The sequence below is a fragment of the Mytilus californianus genome, unplaced genomic scaffold, assembly GCF_021869535.1.
Source record: "Mytilus californianus isolate M0D057914Y unplaced genomic scaffold, xbMytCali1.0.p SCAF_17, whole genome shotgun sequence".
Taxonomy (NCBI): Eukaryota; Metazoa; Mollusca; class Bivalvia; order Mytilida; family Mytilidae; genus Mytilus; species Mytilus californianus.
In genome coordinates, this window is record NW_026262659.1 from 9,642,827 (window position 1) to 9,660,527 (window position 17,701).

Here is a 17,701-nt window from a genome sequence, read left to right on the forward strand (position 1 = left end):
GTTGACCTGAATGATCATTAGTATATTTTGTATAAAGTTTATTTTTGTTGTTCCCGCCAATTCAACTTAAAAGCATAGTTGTCATTGCTAAAATTGAGAATAAGTGTTAACTGCACGTGACCGTGTAATAACATGAAAACTAACACAAGAGAAAATCTGATGTGGCATAAATGTTCAGAATATTAAGTAAAATTGAGAACGGAAATGGGGAATGTGTCAAAGAGACAACAACCCGACCAAAGAGCAGAAAACAGCTGAAGGCCACCAAAACATACAAATGAACTAAAATTAAAAAACATACAAGACTAACAAAGGCCAGAGGCTCCTGACTTAGGACAGGCGCAAAAATGCGGCGGGGTTAATAGATATAAGAAGATGTGGTATGAGTGCCAATGAGACAACTCTCCATCCATGAAAAACATGTTTTGTGAGATCTCAACCCTCCCCCTATACATCTAGCCAATGTAGAATAAACAAATACACAGCAAATACGCACAGTAAAACTCAGTTTAAAAGAAGTCCGAGTCCGATGTCTGAATAGGTAACAAAAGACACTAAGCAAAATGACAATGATACATAAATTAACAAAGGACTACTAGTAGTTACTGACATGACAGCTCCAGACCTCAATTAAACTGATTGAAAGATTATGTCTTCATCATATGAAAATCAAGCACAATTTTAGGGGTTTAGTATCATACCATCATAAAATATATGAGAAGAACATAACCCGTATCATGCTTACTACTGGTTTTAGAATAAATGTATTTATTTCCGATGCAAAGATCTACTTACTTTCTACTTCTACCAAAACTATCAGATGCCTCTTTAAAGCAATAATTTCCACTGAAATCAATTTTTGACCGATTATAGGTTCTCACCAATTATCTTTAAAAGTATCATATAATATGACTGGACCATGTATTATCTTGGTATAGAAGTAATACCCCTTGAGCTACGATTTTGCCAAATTTTAGCATTTTCCCTGACTAATTTGAAACTGTAATATACATGCAACCACTACCAACAACCAACAAAAATGGACATCAATATATATGCCTTACAAAAATATTTACTAAATGAAAGAAAAATTGACTCCTCTAAGGAGTTTTTTCCCTACTTTCTTTTATTTTTAAGAAAACTATCTTACGTTTTTGCTTATTATCTTGAAAATTGTGATACATGATGTATACCGAAAACGCCAAAAATGATCAGGAATACGATTTCCATAAAATACGACTACAACCATCAAATTTATAGAAAAGTTTTATTAACAATCTATTTCACAGTTTATCTTATGAGCTGCGTCGGATAAAAATCAACCTTATGCAAGTGCACGTATACATGTACATGTATAAGACTTTGTTTGATTTTGGAACATTCAAATGCGAAATAAAAGATACATGTTGGTAAGTTTTGAAGGGTCATTCAACTCAATTTTCAAACAGTTACAGACTTTGCATAGAGATTTTACAACCTGAAATAATTTGCCAGATATATTGATATTCATTTGCATAAGGTCGATTTCTATCTGACGCAGCTCATATTATAAAATACAAAAAAGAAGGTTACGTTTGATTCCTATCCAAGAAAAAACATGCAAGAATTTTAACAACTACAGGTCTCCCTAATTACTTCGGTAAATGTTCAATACTCCCCTTATAAAATGTTGCGATGCACACACTGTGAAATACTTAGGTAGAGAAAACCAACGTCTATAATATAACAATAAAGTGTACGATAAACAGACGGCAGACATCAACCAATGACAAATTATGTGTTTCCAATTGTGTTTTCATAGAAGGTTAATAAAAAATTATTTTATCAGTATATTTTAGATAAATTGTATACATAATCGAATCAAACAAGCAGATTTCTTATATGAAGCTGACGACCGCATAGACACATGAAAGTTTCAAACATAGCAGCCATACACTGAAACAAACAATCAAACAAACACATTCTTTATTAAAAAAAAAACAAACTCAATTCTAATAGTTGAAATTATAAAACTGGAAAATAAAATAGTATATAAAAGTGGAATTAATTAACAGTTATGGTCGTATAATTGTTGACAGACTATACATACAAATATACAAAGGGTAACCACTGGAAGAGAGACAACTTCTGAATATAATATCTGGACTAAAGTGTTATATTACTCTGTTAGAGCATAGCTATGGTTTAAATGACAACAACTGCGAATAAATTTGGACAGTTTCTATACACAAATTGTAACATGAATGTTAGTTTTTCCTTTGATCTTCGAGTAAGTTAACTTCGGTTATTTTTAGAGGAGTGCGTTAACTGAATGATTTTTTAGTTATTGCACTCTCCAGTCCCGCCGTGTGTCGCTTGTCATAGGAAAAGCAAAGAATGGGAGGAGCTTAGACCAGTGCTCTAACTTCCATCTCAAAAGTTGTTATTTCACTGTCTAGCTATGAAATCAATGACCATAAAATGTCCTAATAAATGCACACAAAAAGCATACACAACAATATATCAAAAACAAATCGAGAAAAAAAGGGGGGGGAAGTGAGGGGGCTTACACTAACAATAGCCAAACTTGTAAACCTAACCCTAAATTAAAAATGGTTCCCTATACATTGTACTTGAAACAAATGAATGCCCAAGGAGAGCTACAAAAAGGAATAACGTGGTCTATAAACAAAGAGGCGATATTGATAAATTGGTGGATACTTGTTTTTATCGTGACAATATAAATATTCCAAAAAAATTGTCACTGGAATTTTAGTCGTTTAATTACCTCCACTTAATGAAAGAATAAAACAAAATGTAATAGAAATGACTATAAATTTTCCTACTGTTATTTTGGTTGGATACCGGTTTTTATCGTGTCGAAATTAATAATATTCTAAAAAATATATGTCACTGGATGTTTAGTAATTTTCTTCATTCTATAAAGGCCTATCTCCGTGAATTGATCATCCTTCAAATATTTGTCCCTGGATCTTACACGCATTCAACATGCAACCATTGCAATCAATTAACCGATCTTTTTCCAGTTCTTGGGAATGGAAGAATAGTATTAATTACCTTCATAATTGGTATTAGAAAATGTTTCCTTTTTATCACAACGATAAAACTCCTTTGAAACTACATGTCATTTTCGAGTTGAAGGGCAGATAAACATCGAATACAATTTTGCATCAATCCCCAGTAGTAGTGTAAGCTAGAAATTAATTTCCAGTGATTTTTATAGTTGCTAATTAAATTTTATTCACAATATATATATATCTGTATATTCTATTTTTTTTTAGGATGGGACGTCCACCATTGAACTGTTCAAGATATTTGATAAAAATCTAAACACATATTAACCAACATGGCTCCTTATCATTTACAATTTGTTTTTTCTATCCCAGTGCCTCCCTCAATTAAGGATTGTGGAAGCCGTTTGCATAAAGCACATACCACAATAATATAAATATAACAAGTTTATCTACCTACCACAATCCCAGTAGACGCTTAGGTTTAATGTCCTCAATTTACGACAGGCACATACATTTTTTTAATTTTTTTTTAAGAAATCAGAAAAGATTGTAGATTAAAAAGAAATCTCTCAGCATTGCAAGAAAATTGTAAGTAAACAGAAACCATTATGTCTATAAAACAGATGAAGTGTCTAAATGCTGATGGCATTAGGTATTGCCTTTGGATGAAGCCAATCATATGGATGTTCCCTTTGTTTGTTTCTTTTGTCAATTATTTTACCAACATCCCGTAATTTCTGTTGAAATCTGCAATAAGAAGATAAAACAACAATGCAATGAATATGACCATAATGGGAATAGGTATATAGACATAAAATTGTGGACTTGTTTACGAATTATAAGTACAAAAGACGGTATGGCACCGTAAACTTGATTTCTCTTACAGATATACATTTTGTTTGCACTTCGACAAGAAAGCCATAACGTTTAAGCATAACAGAGAGACTAAAGATACCAAAGGACCATTCAAACTCATAAGTTGAATATAAGCTGACAACGCCATGAAAAAACTATTCTAGTTGTCATTCTTATTCTTCTTATAGAAATATATCAGCGCCAGTACCAATTTAATATTCAGCAATTGAATAAGGATATCTTGGTTATTTGTCATTCTAAGGTTTCCCAGATGACGACGGATATCTTCCAATTGTCGTTACCACAATCCCGTCCCCTTTTCCCCGAATGTGACCTACCGAATGAGACTTATTGTCCGATGTGTTTCTACGTGAGCAACACGACGGGTGCCACATGTTGAACAGGATCTGCTTACCCTTCCGGAGTACCTGAGATCACCCCCAGTTTTTGGTGGGGTTCGTGATGCTCGGTCATTAGTTTTCTATCTTATGTTTTGCATGCTATTGTTTGTGTTTGGTCCTTTCTTTTTTAGCCATGGTGTTGTCAGTTTATTTTCGACTTATGAGTTTGAATGTCCCTTTAGTATCTTTCGCCCCTCTTTTGTAGTTATCTAAAAATACCTTTGTTAACTAGAAACCGAGAATAAGTTCATACGACAAAAAACAGAAACCGAGCTGTTCATTTGTAATGGTTTCATCATTGATCATCTACCCCTAATTAAGTAGCTGTCTTTTTTGTATATCTGTTTGATTCAAGATTAAAACCTACAGTAAATGAATGCTTACTCTTTAACAATTTCTACTGCTGGTGGATCCACAATCATCTGTCTCTCAAAATCACCAAGACTTTGTGTTGCTTTTTGACTAAGAACTTTTGTGATCGCCATTAATTCTAAAAGTTGTGGTCTTTTTGCAATAGTCTGAAGGATACAATCTTCAGTGACTGGACTCTGCAAAAACTATATAAAGTTAAATTCCAGAATGTGGAATGACAAATAAAGCCAATCAGCAGGAAAGAATGTCGAATGACAAATAAAGCCAATCAGCAAGAAAGAATATCGAATGACAAATAAAGTCAATCAGCAAGAAAGAATGTCGAATGACAAATAAAGCCAATCAGCAAGAAAGAATGCCGAATGACAAATAAAGCCAATCAGCAAGAAAGAATGTCGAATGACAAATAAAACCAATCAGTAAGAAAGAATGTGGAATGACAAATAAAGCCAATCAGCAAGAAAGAATGTCGAATGACAAATAAAGCCAATCAGCGAGAAAGAATGTCGAAAATTCTTAATATTAATTTAAAAGGGAAACGACACTGAAAGTGTCAAATGAAAATAAAAAAAGTACCTGAATTTTATGAAATAGTTGAGAAAAATATTTGCGGTTTAAATTGTCACCTTAAGCATCAGGCAAAAGCTTAGCTGACACTAGTTTGAAAATATTTAATTGATATAATCTGTCTGATGAAAAGTCAGATAATCAGCTATCGGCTTCTTCCGGTTTAATCAAATGATAGCTTACTTCACAATGATTCCAAACATATAATTTTCTTACCTGTTCAGGGTACATGACTCCAATCATTTTTCAAAAAGACCCAATTGCTATTTGATGTACCTGTCCGGAAACGGAAATATTTCACGGGCAATAACTCATGTAAGAAGTCATTGGACCACTTCGGACTGAATGTTTCGTATCTCTCTCGTTCGAACCCAAACATTTCGGATTATTCCTTTAAAGTATATCTTTCATAATCCAAGACGAGACGCTAACCCGATCAAATGTAAAAGTTTAGAACAAGATATTTAACCATGACCCCAATTTTCAAGTTATGGCTTAAGGATTTCTAATCAAGATACCCTACGTCTTTTTTTTTGCTTACGGATAATGATCAAGACCAACATGTGGGTTGATAAAATAGCAAAGGATCGCTTTGATCAAATTAGAACAAGGCGCCACAACAATGGCGTAAAAAATCAGAACAATTTCTAAAGGCCTTTCCACGGTGATTGAGATAATTATCAAACCAAAGTCAAACAGTTTTGTCATCGGAAAGGTAGAAAGACCTTGTAAAACCAACAAACTGTTCAGAGAAAAAATGAATGTCTTTCCATCTATTTGTAATTCACTTTTGATAAGAAAAATTCCTGTAAAATAACACTTCGTGTGTCGCAATATAGTTTATCTATCGATGATTTTAAAAATACATAGTTTATTGTACTTTTGTAATAGATTAAGGATATAATTTGTGCCTTCAAGTTTACTCAAAGTCAATTCCATTGTCAATTGAGAGCTTACTTCATACTGATTCAGAAAATGTTTCGAATGTACTTTAGATTGATGATGTACTTCTCTCAGTTTACAAAATGTCACATCCGAATTCAAATGAAAAGCTTATTCAAACAGGTTCCAAAAACATATGGTTCTAGGTAATTGTATATGAAATAAGTGCAAACAATGCTACTTCCAAGTTACATAAGATCATTTCCGGTCGACCTTTACCAGGTCATATGTTTTCAAACTTAATGCGACAGACCTTTATGGCTTATTATAAATCAGGTACCAGTATGAAGTTATTGAAATTTGATTATACTTCAAAATATATTAAGTTTCTACAATGTATAATTATATAGTTATATCATCATGCATCTGATTTTAATCTTTCCAGGGTTGAAAACTTCTATCAAATGACATTGTACCCTTTCGACAAACACTTTTTCAGTTACAACATATCGCAACTTATTATTAAAATAATCATTTTGTCTAAATTCTTTTTGGTTTCTGAGGCATGTGGATAAGGGAAAGTCCAAATCTAGAACAAGATCTTGACTTGTACCATTCTTTTTTATTTTTTTGTACCAAGGACCTCAAATAAAAAAAAAAACCTTGCGTTTCTATGACTTACGTTTTTTAAGTTACAATTACATTTCTCTTATGCCGAATAAGTAAAAGGAGCTAATTGAGATATAGTGTCTGTATATTGCTTTGATTAATTATTCCTGACACCCTGGGAGTTTAACTATCAATTTGGCGGTATCGTATACGGATGCGAACAGGTAGTGATATCAATTAAAACAGTTTTTGGATAAATAATTCGTGCGAAGAAAAAAGTTCGGTTAAGCTGTGTCAGATTTAAAAGGGGAAAACTGCTAAATATTAACCAAACTTTAAGCAACATCTTCCAAACTTCGGAACTAAGACCTCTGCTCCTTTATCTCGATAAGGTGGAAAACTTAAAGTGTAAAAGTCTTTTTTCTATTTTTCTATTGATGTGCCACTCACGCGTTCTCAAAACCTTTTTTTCTTTATTAAAACAAGAATATAAAAAAAAAACAACAATAGTAAGCCAATACGGAAAGGACTCTTAACTGAGAAATACAGAAATAATGCTAATTAAAATCAGCCTTAAATGTGACGAATATAATTTCTACAATACAAAATAATGCTTGCAGTCAAATTCTGTAACATCTCTGACCATGAACTGTACTTGCCTTATCTTTAGGAGGATCTCCAGACAAAGCATATGGATAATTAAATGGAGAACCATATTCATCGTACTGCTGAAAGTTGGCTGAGGCATGACCAACACTACAAATGTAGATAATGGCTGTCAACGTTAAATTGAGTTGGTCTGTGGTTACGAATTTACCTTTATTTGGGACTCCCTGCAAAAATTAATATATTCATTAAACGCAACATCAAATGCTTTCAAATGAAAAAACGTCATAAAATTACCGAAATTGAAAACAGAAACTTTTGCCTGCTGAAATATTTTTCGTAGGGAAACATCCTCGTGTATAAATTCATGCAAAGTTTCCAAAAATATTTTGTCTGCTCATATCAAAAGATACTAAATTATAAAAATCAACAATATTTCTAGCATTATGGCTTTCTTTTCTTGGTGTCTTTTGTCATTCATTCATTCGTCAATTATTGTTTTCTACTCCAGTAGTATTTGTAGTATATCAATGTTATTGATCGATTATTTACAAACCCGAATTCCCACTCCGCCTTCTGTTCGGGACTTTACAAGTTCTGCTCCCCAGTTCTGGAGCTCATAATCAGCGGTCATTGAACCTTCTGTGGCTGTTTAGTAAATTATTATATGATACGTTAATTGAACTATGTAAGTAGAATCTACATTCGTAAACATTGATATTTTTATTCAAAGATAAATCATAGTTAAACAAAGCAAATAATATATTTATATGTATCAACAACACCAATCACCAATTTAATGTCATGAAATGAATGCACTACTGTGTTGATATCTAATTGTTTGAAGTGTTATTTTGACAGTGGTTCTTATTTCTCAACTTTAGGCTAATAAAAGGAAAATAGTTAAATTATAATGTAAAATGACCTCTAAAAGTAAATCTAGGAAAGCTGGGGGTGAATCATTTTCCTGATGAAACCATGATGAAACAAATAGAAACGACATAATACTGTCTTTTGTGGAGTTTTGTCTTAAAATCATAAATGCTGCCGAATATCACACGTTTTGAGATTACACCAGCGACAATTAAATCACACTAATTATTTAAAAAAAAAAACCACAATAATATCAATATAATCAGATTAGGAGTATACATCAAGGTTGATAGCTGAATGGAAACAGAATGATGCTGACATGTTCCATAACATGCTACAATGTAGGTGGATTAAACATAAATGTTACAAATGCTTCTCGGAAATGGTATCAATTGAGTCTGAAGATATAAATTATACAAAAGAGTTCTCCAATATGTAACGTATATTTTTAAGTTTAGGCATATCTTTATTGCACTTTTCAGCATGATCATTCTTTAATTAAGAATATGGGTTATTGTAACATGTATCCGATCGATCAGAAACTTCTTTATAAACTCGGGTTCGTTCCAGTTTCCTTGGATTTGAAAAAAAATAAAAATAATGATACAAACATGAGTGTTACAACAAACACTATCTGTAAAACCTACACTTAAGTGTGGAATGAGACAAATCATTGATGTGAACTTACCATGAGCAACATATCGGGTGTCACATGTACAGAAGTATCTGCTTACCCTTTCGGAACACATGAGTGTACTCCCTCGGTTTTGATGAGGATTGTGTTGCTCAGCCTTTTATAAATTAGTTAATATGCATTGTTTTGTTGACTTTTTTGTCTTTTCGTCGACTTTTTAATGTCTCCTTGGTATCCTGGTATTCTCGGCTTGTTATTGTTTTTACCATTAACGCAATCTTATCTCTACTGAAACTGCTTTAAACCAATTTCAACCTTAACATATTAAAACATGTACAAAACCTGTCTGAGTCCAGGTTCCAAACTCAAATGAAATCTAATTTTAAACCCAAATATGCAAAAACTCAGCGGAGTATCTAGGCATGGTCTCAACTAAATACCCTTTCTGCAATAGTGAGTTTATTGAAATCCACAAAATTGTTGCACTTGTTTGAAACGTTTGTACCAAATGTTCTGATTCAGCCCTCTAAAAAGTAATACTTATATTTCACTAGTTGGTTTCGTGCACTTCACAAGACATGATCAACCTCATTTATGAATTTAACCCATGAATGTTAATCGATTTGTTATTATGTTCATTCGAAATAATAATCGGGTTGCATAACGATTTTCTGCCTCTAAAGCTTTTACACAAAATGAATACTTGACGTTATAATCGATTTGCTTATATATACTAAAAACACATTGGGAAATCTCCAAATGTCAAAAAAGAACACATGCCTAGTAATCGGTTGTAAATTAATGATTTGAGACCCGGTTTCAGCATTGTTGTTTTTATGAAGATCTTCATAAAAACAACAATACTGAAACCGGGTCTCAAATCATTATGATGCTTAAATTTTGCTGAAAGAATAGCTTACAATAGTAGAGCATAACATATTTTTCTACATAAGTTTTGATGGCATCATACAACAAAAGGGCATCATCTCTCATATGATAGGCGCCGGTCAGTATAGATGGATCAAGTACCTGTAACATAAATCATTCATTAACCATAGTATTACGAACTGATCGAGCATCTACATGCTTGTGTGTGCGGTCACGTTTCTGTAATATTAAACGGCCTCTGATAGAATAACAAGAATGGTTCAACACATGTTAATTCAAACGTATGATAGGGGTCAATCAGCACAGACAAAAAAAGAACATCCAATGTGAAACATAAAATTAGCAACAGTTAATACAGTCTGATCAGTTTGAATAATCGAAAACTTACCATGTAAAAATGTGTAACTCTTTTTTTTTTTAATCCGATAGATATGTAAAACTTGTTAACCAATATAATCGATAGGTAAGCTTAAAGTCAATGAGATATCCGCTCAACAAATTTATATTGGCGAACATTGCCATAGATTGATATGTGAGAGCATTAAAAGAAGTCAGCATTGTTCCTTGTGTATTTACATCCTTACCTTTCTAAGTTATTGGTTTTCAGTTCCTTTTATTCATAAATCAAATGTCAAAAGCTTTTTCGGATTTTTTTTATGTAGAGAAAATCATATTAATAAGTTTATAATATATGTGTTTTAGCTCTTCTTCTGTTTTCGTTTTCTCTGTTCCTTTAATGAAACTTGATTGTAAGTGCCAATGGTATCTTTTTCCTTCTTTTTGACTATCAACATATAGTGCAAAGCGTACATACCTATCCGCATGTTGTATCGATATGAAGATATTATAATTATAAACTAGAGATAACAAAAGTTTAACCTTAAAAATCATTCAACATACCCCTCGACTCTTCAATTCCTCTGGAAGAGTTCCGTGTAAATCCAAACTCCACCAATCCATACTGAAATGTAAAAAAAAATAAACTTAAGAAAATGAAATATTATTTTAATTTTGCACACCACCCAATGAATAACTTTAATTTATATTTTGCAATCATTTGCTATTTACTAGCACTTCAGTCGAGATGCGAGATTCGTTAAAAGAGCTGTATGAGCTAGTTCTCACAGAAGTAAGATGTATATAAATGAAGGAAAATACAACCTGTCCATATGTGCTCACAAGTTACTTGTTTAAAGCTATGAATATATTATGATTATTTTCTAAGTCTGTAAACGCTTTGCGTTTTTCTTGTTGCCCAATTTGGCGAATTATTTGGAAAATTCATGACGATTCCTGTTGTATGAATGTTTTATGCAGATATTTAAGGAAAACCTCGTTGGAAGTACCACTAAGGTTTCGTTTTTTTTAGAACACACTATAGAATACTGCAGGCGATGTGTTAGTGTCGACAAGAGTCATCTAGTGTTTTGGTAATACAACTTTACTTTTATTCATATCACATGTATAAATGAAAACGATTTTTAAAAATAATATTCTCACCTCTTTTCCATCAAATGAAAGTGGCCATTGATTCCTGCATTTGAAGTTTTATCTATAATGCCTCCAAATTCTATCAACGTCCTGAGTGCCAGGCTGAAGCATAATGAGAGTTGATTGCAGTTTTATTTCTGTTGATCAAAAACTCTTGTATCAACTTAATTACTCGTTTAACTTTAAAAAATCTATAATTTCCGTATATTGCTCATATTTTACAATTATCTTATCAAGTCTTTGTGACGTTTCAACAGAAAATAGCTTAATGAAAAAAAAACAACATCCGTGACGTCACATTGAGCAGAAGTTATGAGGCAGACTTTGGTAAGACAACCAAGTGAAACAAAATGTTCAAGGAAAGCGTAAATACCAGAATATTAACAATAAACATTTATTGGGTCTTTCTGTTTAAGTACATTGAAATATATCAGTTGTTTGCTGTAATGAGCTTCATATTGTGACTCGCATCTAATAAATTAAGGTATCCAATGCAGACACTTAGATAATCTGTACTTAGAATTAGGATATCATATTCCACGTTATTATTATTTGCCACTGGACTAAAGCAAACAGCAATCCATCTATCATTAATAGTAACATTTTAGAATACAACAAGAATGTTCTGCGAAGAGTTGAAAAGTCGTATTGGAAAGAATAATGATTATTCACTATTACCAATGTTTACGCAATGGTACCAGCTCACTATTCGAAACTATTTATAATGTTGCATATTCCTCAGTTAAAATGAAGTTAAGATCTGATAAGATATCATTCGATTATTTAACTGGAAGTAAAAAGTAAAGACCACTAATCGGCCTTTTGTTTTATTCTCTACGTAAACTTGATAAAACATATCAATTTGCATTCGATATCGATGTAATCAACGTGAATCTACTTTTTATTTATCTGAATTGTCTTGGTTATGACAATGTATTGCATAGAATTAATGCAAAAAGTATGTGAATACTGAGAAAACAGTCCAAAGATATGAATGGCAAACTGTAAGTGTTTGTTTGTATTCAAAAAAAAGTGCTACAGATAAGACAGTCCTACCAGAAGACATTTCAATGGTATATTTTTTTAACTCATACGCGCCTATCGCTCTTTCATCATTTATCAATTGGTTTATATTTGACAAAGTGGAAAACAAGTGTGAACAATTTCGAATTTATATTTGACCCGTGCTTAATTATGCGTGGGACAAATTTTGTTTTCGCCAAGGTGAACATATTGAGAAGTACACATATAACCATTTTTTTGCAATATTGATATGAATATACCACATTTCTTTTTGTGTTGGAAATTTGAGTATTTATAAAGTTCCCTATTTTATATTTATTGTTTACAATTTATTGCTTACAGATGTAAACAATTGTCAGACTTGTTTTGCTTAATTTGTGTCATTACCTTTTTTATTGCTATTTTATCAATAGCCAGATATGAATTGCATACTATAAAGATGGCATATTTTGGTATTAATATTGATTCACTCATAGGGTCATTGCATCAAAAATAAACACATTTATTCGAAAACCAGTTGTTGGCATGATACGAGTTATGTTCTTCTCATATACTTTATGATGGTATGTTACTGAACCCCTAACGGGAGGGATTGTGCTTGATTTTCATATGATGAAGACATAATCTTTCAATCAGTTTAACTGAGGTCTGGAGCTGGCATGTCAGTAACTGCTAGTAGTCCTTTGTTAATTTATGTATCATTGTCATTTTGCTTAGTTTCTTTTGTTACCTATTCTGACATCAGGACTTCTTTTAAACTGAGTTTTACTGTGCATATTACTGTGTGTTTGTTTATTCTACATTGGCTAGAGGTATAGGGAGGGTTGAGATCTCACAAAACATGTTAACCCCGCCGCATTTTTGCGCCTGTCCCAAGTCAGGAGCCTCTGGCCTTTGTTAGTCTTGTATGTTTTTTTTAATTTTGTTCATTTATATGTTTTGGAGTTTAGTGCGACGTTGATTTTCACTGAACTAGTACACATTTTTGTTTAGGGGCCAGCTGAAGCCCGCCACCGGGTGCGGGATTTTCTCGCTGTTGAAGACACATTGATGACCTTCGGCTGTTTTCTGCTCTTTGGTCGGGTTGTTCTCTCTTTGACACATTCCTCATTTCCATTCTCAATTTTATAAAAGGACAACATATCACATTTAATAGTTGATGTGTTTCCCTCGGTTTTGGCTTGTGACCTGGATTTGTTTTTCGATTAATCGATTTATGATATGAACAGCTGTATACCACTATTACCTCTATTTAACAGAATTTATTCACTTCAGTGTGAGTCTTTGAATATATTGTCAAAAAGTAAATGTTCTCGACGCTACGTTTGAAAGAAAACTAGTACCTATCTATGGCCATGAGATACAGAAAATGAGGATTTAGTAAATTCATAATTGGATGTGAATGTGCAAGGTTCCTCTTTGCTGCAACGCTTATACCTTCCATCATCAAATGAGTAAAATCTGAAGTGAAATGAAAAATATTATTAGTATTATAAAACTTTGATTTTCAGTTATCAAAAGACAGAAATTAGGGTAGACATATTGTACTCGCATTTAAAACTATATATTAGTTAACCAAGAATCCATAAACAATGAAATCCTCACATAAAGGATTATCAATGTATATAATAAGTAGAAATTTACACAGCTCACCATTTACAATTTTTTTTAAAATTTGGAATGCAATAAAGAAGTTCTGGTTTAGTGTAAGCACAGTTTTATTGTGAAAATCATGATATAAACATTACGAATACGAGAGTTTAAATTGGGATTGAAAAAGAAAAAAAAACAATTTATCAGTTTTACAAACTCCTCAACTAAAGTTCTGTTACCATGTTTTTAACACTTAATTATAAAATCAACTATCGTTTGATTCGGTCTAGTACAAATCAAGGTCTTACTCATATGGCATTCCACGTTATCGTCTTGATGATACATATGATATTTCTAATACATCAGTCACTAATACTTCTTGTTTTTTTTCATATATCTCCTTTCTCATATCTCACGTATCCTTAATTACAGATAAGACATTACCGGTTCATGTTGCAAAGGAAATTCTGTATTTTATTCATATCCTTATAAAAGAGAGGCGAAAGATACCAAAGGGACATTCAAACTCATAAGTCGAAAAATAAACTGACAACACCATGGCTAAAAAAGAAAAAGACAAACAACTGTACACAAAACACAACACAAAAAACTAAAGACTGAGCAACACGAACCCCATCAAAAACTGGGGGTGATCTCAGGTGCTCATGACGGTTAAGCAGATCCTGCTCCACATGTAATCAATCATAAATTTATGACCTAGGACAAGATATTGTAATAACAGATGTTTAGACTGGCTAATTGTTTATACTTAGATGAGTCAGAGCTTGATGATATGTAGAATCAGCCAGGCTGTACCACATCTTTGCCAACATCCAGGTATACTCTGGATCTGATGGTAAGAACACCTGTTATATCAATAAGAAATACACGTTGTACAAATGCTTCATAGTTTAGAAAATAATCTACCACATGGAAATATGAGAACCCGAAATCTGTATTTTATTCTTCAAAATACAAATCAAATTTTTATTCCAGAAAATATGACACTAGCAATGTCTTAACCGAAATATCAAACAATTTGTTTATGGAATACTAGTAGTATGATAATTTCCCTAAATCGTTAAGTAAATCATTTGAAGCATCCCTAAGAGAAATCATCTACCGTCCATTGTCATTTTAGATTTTTATTTTGTATTCAGATGTTTGTTATTATGTTTCTAGATTTTTAATTTTTTCTCTCTAAATCGGGCAAATCCCTCCATCTGGTTTATAAAAATGACAAAATCAGAGAATGAAATGCTCACAAAAAGGTAAAAATATCCTTGCACGAATCAGTAGGATTACGAATGATCAAGAAATACTGCACATGATTGTTTTTTTAAAAATTCATTAATGAAACCATGCCTTTTTTTCAAAGTCTATATCTAATGAATATTCATGTAGAATAATCTGAAAAAATTGTATAAGAAAGGAAATGAATCCATCACTTACCGGGAAACACTGGTTTTCTTTCTGAAATAGCTGTATGGCTATTGGCATAAGACGTTTGCAATCGTTAAAATAAAATAGAGCAAATGGACATGTCATCTGCAAGAATTAAAAAAAATATATATAACGTAGTTTGGCTCAATTTGTTGAGTTCGTGAAATCTGTAAAAAATGTATAGTCTTTTGTGATCTTTTCGGTTATGTTTGTACAAAAGTGATGCGAAAGATACCATATGGATATTCAAAATCATAAGTCGAAAATGAACTGACAATGCCATGGCAAAAAACAAAAATCGACCAGTAGACGAACAACAGTACACAAAACACAACTTAGAAAACTAAAGACTGAGCAACGCGAATCCCACCACCAACAAGGGAAGATCTCATGTTCTCCTGAAGGGTTAGCAGATCCTGCTCCACATGTGGCACCCGTTGTGTTGCTCATTAAAGTACAAATCAGGTGATAAGTCATATTCGGTATATCATATTCGAAGAAAAGAAGATGGATTGTGGTAACAACAATTGGAACATATCCGTCTTCATCTGTGAAATATAAATTGCATAACGGTCAACCCACTCGTGATTGCGTCCGTAAATTTTCGAATGGATGGTTCACTTTTAACTATTTGTCTATTGTCGTTTGCCTCGAAGATATCTTCTTCCGTTTCAGTAACGAAACTTTTTGTCATATTCCTACATTGTGAAAACATTGTGATGTGTTGTAAATGTTAACGTCATGATTTAAAGAGGAATTCTAGTCATGGCGATAGAGGGGTCATATCAAATTATTAATTAAGTTGTATAAAGTGTTATTTTCGTTTTTCTAGCATCGTACTCTATCTGTTTACCCTCAACTATTGTATTTGTATTTATATTGTACTTTCTCTGTTAAGTTGTATTTAGTTTTTAGAGAATAAAGTATCTATCTCTCTATCTATCACTGGTGTGATACTGCTACTGCTCGACTGCTAGTCCACGAGGGCCTCATCAGCTCAGTAGTCGTAGCTTTTTCATGACTATGATTAAATTAGTTTATAACACTCTTTTCTTTAGTTTTCTGTTGATTATGTTAGAAATAAATAAGAAACTAATGTTTCAACTCCCTCCTGCAAACTTGACATAAGGTTGATTTGGACTTTCTCTTTAGGAACTTTTGGTCATATAGTTATTCACGTATTCAAGTTTTTAGCCACATTGGCTTTCATATGTTTGAGTTTAAAATTTCCTGGTGAAGGTAAATCCAGACAAGCGACTCGTTTACAGGAATAACAACAAATGCAAACTATATACATATGTCATTTATGAGCTCGAGAATATAGTAAGATGTTATCAACCACCGACTAAAGGGAAAAATTGTCAGGTATACATTTGTTTTCATTATCAGTACATGTTGTTTTTTTTTTATAAAAGTTAAGATCAATCTTTTTCACATAATATTTAAAATTAGGGTTCGTAGCCAATATTATCATTGACCATGGTCCAGGATAACTTGTGTTAGTCTACAACACTTGTTATATTCATAGTCTTACTGTGTATCTTTAACATTTAGTTCTTTTAGAAATTTCTGATACATTACTTTTCAAGATATTTAGTGCCTAAAACAAGAACTGATTATGATATCAATTGAACTATTCAGGCTTCAGTACGCACAACACGTGTTATAGAATAACCTCCATTTGGTACACCAAACGTTTAAGAAGCCGAATACGTACAAGAGCATCAAAACATAAAAACAAAATATTAAAAGACCAGTCATAATGACTTCAAACTGAAAGATAAATTGATACTATTCCATGCATCATAGGTTTTTTTTTTCAATCTATAAATGTAAACTGTAATTATTGTGAAAATCAGACTTTTGTATTTTTTGGTTTATACTTTTGAATACCCTTTTTAAAATGATTAAATCACTCTTACAGTAGATTTACAATGTCAGAGTAAAAATCAACAGATATATAATCGGGTTTTCAGTTTGAATGTCCTTTGGTATCTTTCGCCTCCCTTTTACCAGTTGTGATATGTTGCCGTATATTTCTAAAGTATCACATGTATTTTAGATTTGAAAAAATGAATTAAAGAAATTTATTTATTTGGAAACACGTATCGAATGAATAGGTAAACCAGCATAAACAATGTCACCTTCTTTTTTCCATTAAATTCAATTAGTAATATGCACATTAATGTTTGTTTTAAACAAGAAAATCGATCTTATACTGAATTGAGTGTCTAACTACATATACAATAACAATGATATAGAAAGTACGTTTACATGAGTAAAGGTAAATTTACGAGATTTAAGCGGCGGTAAATAACTATTGCCCTGATTTAAGATGGAAGTGACGATGCATTTATTGTATTGCTTTTAATATTTGCAATCACTAACAAAAAAGCATCCTAGTTTAATCGCAAAAGGTTGTTGTCGCATACAATGATATTCATCGAAAT

The 17,701-nt window shown here is 32.3% G+C and overlaps 1 protein-coding gene across 1 annotated transcript in view; it reads right to left on the reverse strand.

The window, feature by feature from the left end:
* Positions 1–1,948: 1,948 nt before the first annotated feature.
* LOC127726388 (allene oxide synthase-lipoxygenase protein-like) overlaps positions 1,949–17,701 on the reverse strand; it is a 110,684-nt gene continuing 94,931 nt past the window's right edge. The window contains exons 8-17 of the mRNA XM_052233786.1: positions 15,261–15,356; positions 14,578–14,674; positions 13,559–13,676; positions 11,202–11,294; positions 10,602–10,662; positions 9,734–9,842; positions 7,863–7,954; positions 7,360–7,533; positions 4,655–4,818; positions 1,949–3,761 (exon numbers count right to left, since the gene is read on the reverse strand). Coding sequence (XP_052089746.1) covers positions 3,647–3,761; positions 4,655–4,818; positions 7,360–7,533; positions 7,863–7,954; positions 9,734–9,842; positions 10,602–10,662; positions 11,202–11,294; positions 13,559–13,676; positions 14,578–14,674; positions 15,261–15,356 — 1,119 coding nt within the window. The 3' untranslated portion in view covers positions 1,949–3,646. The remainder of the gene's footprint in view (positions 3,762–4,654; positions 4,819–7,359; positions 7,534–7,862; positions 7,955–9,733; positions 9,843–10,601; positions 10,663–11,201; positions 11,295–13,558; positions 13,677–14,577; positions 14,675–15,260; positions 15,357–17,701) is intronic.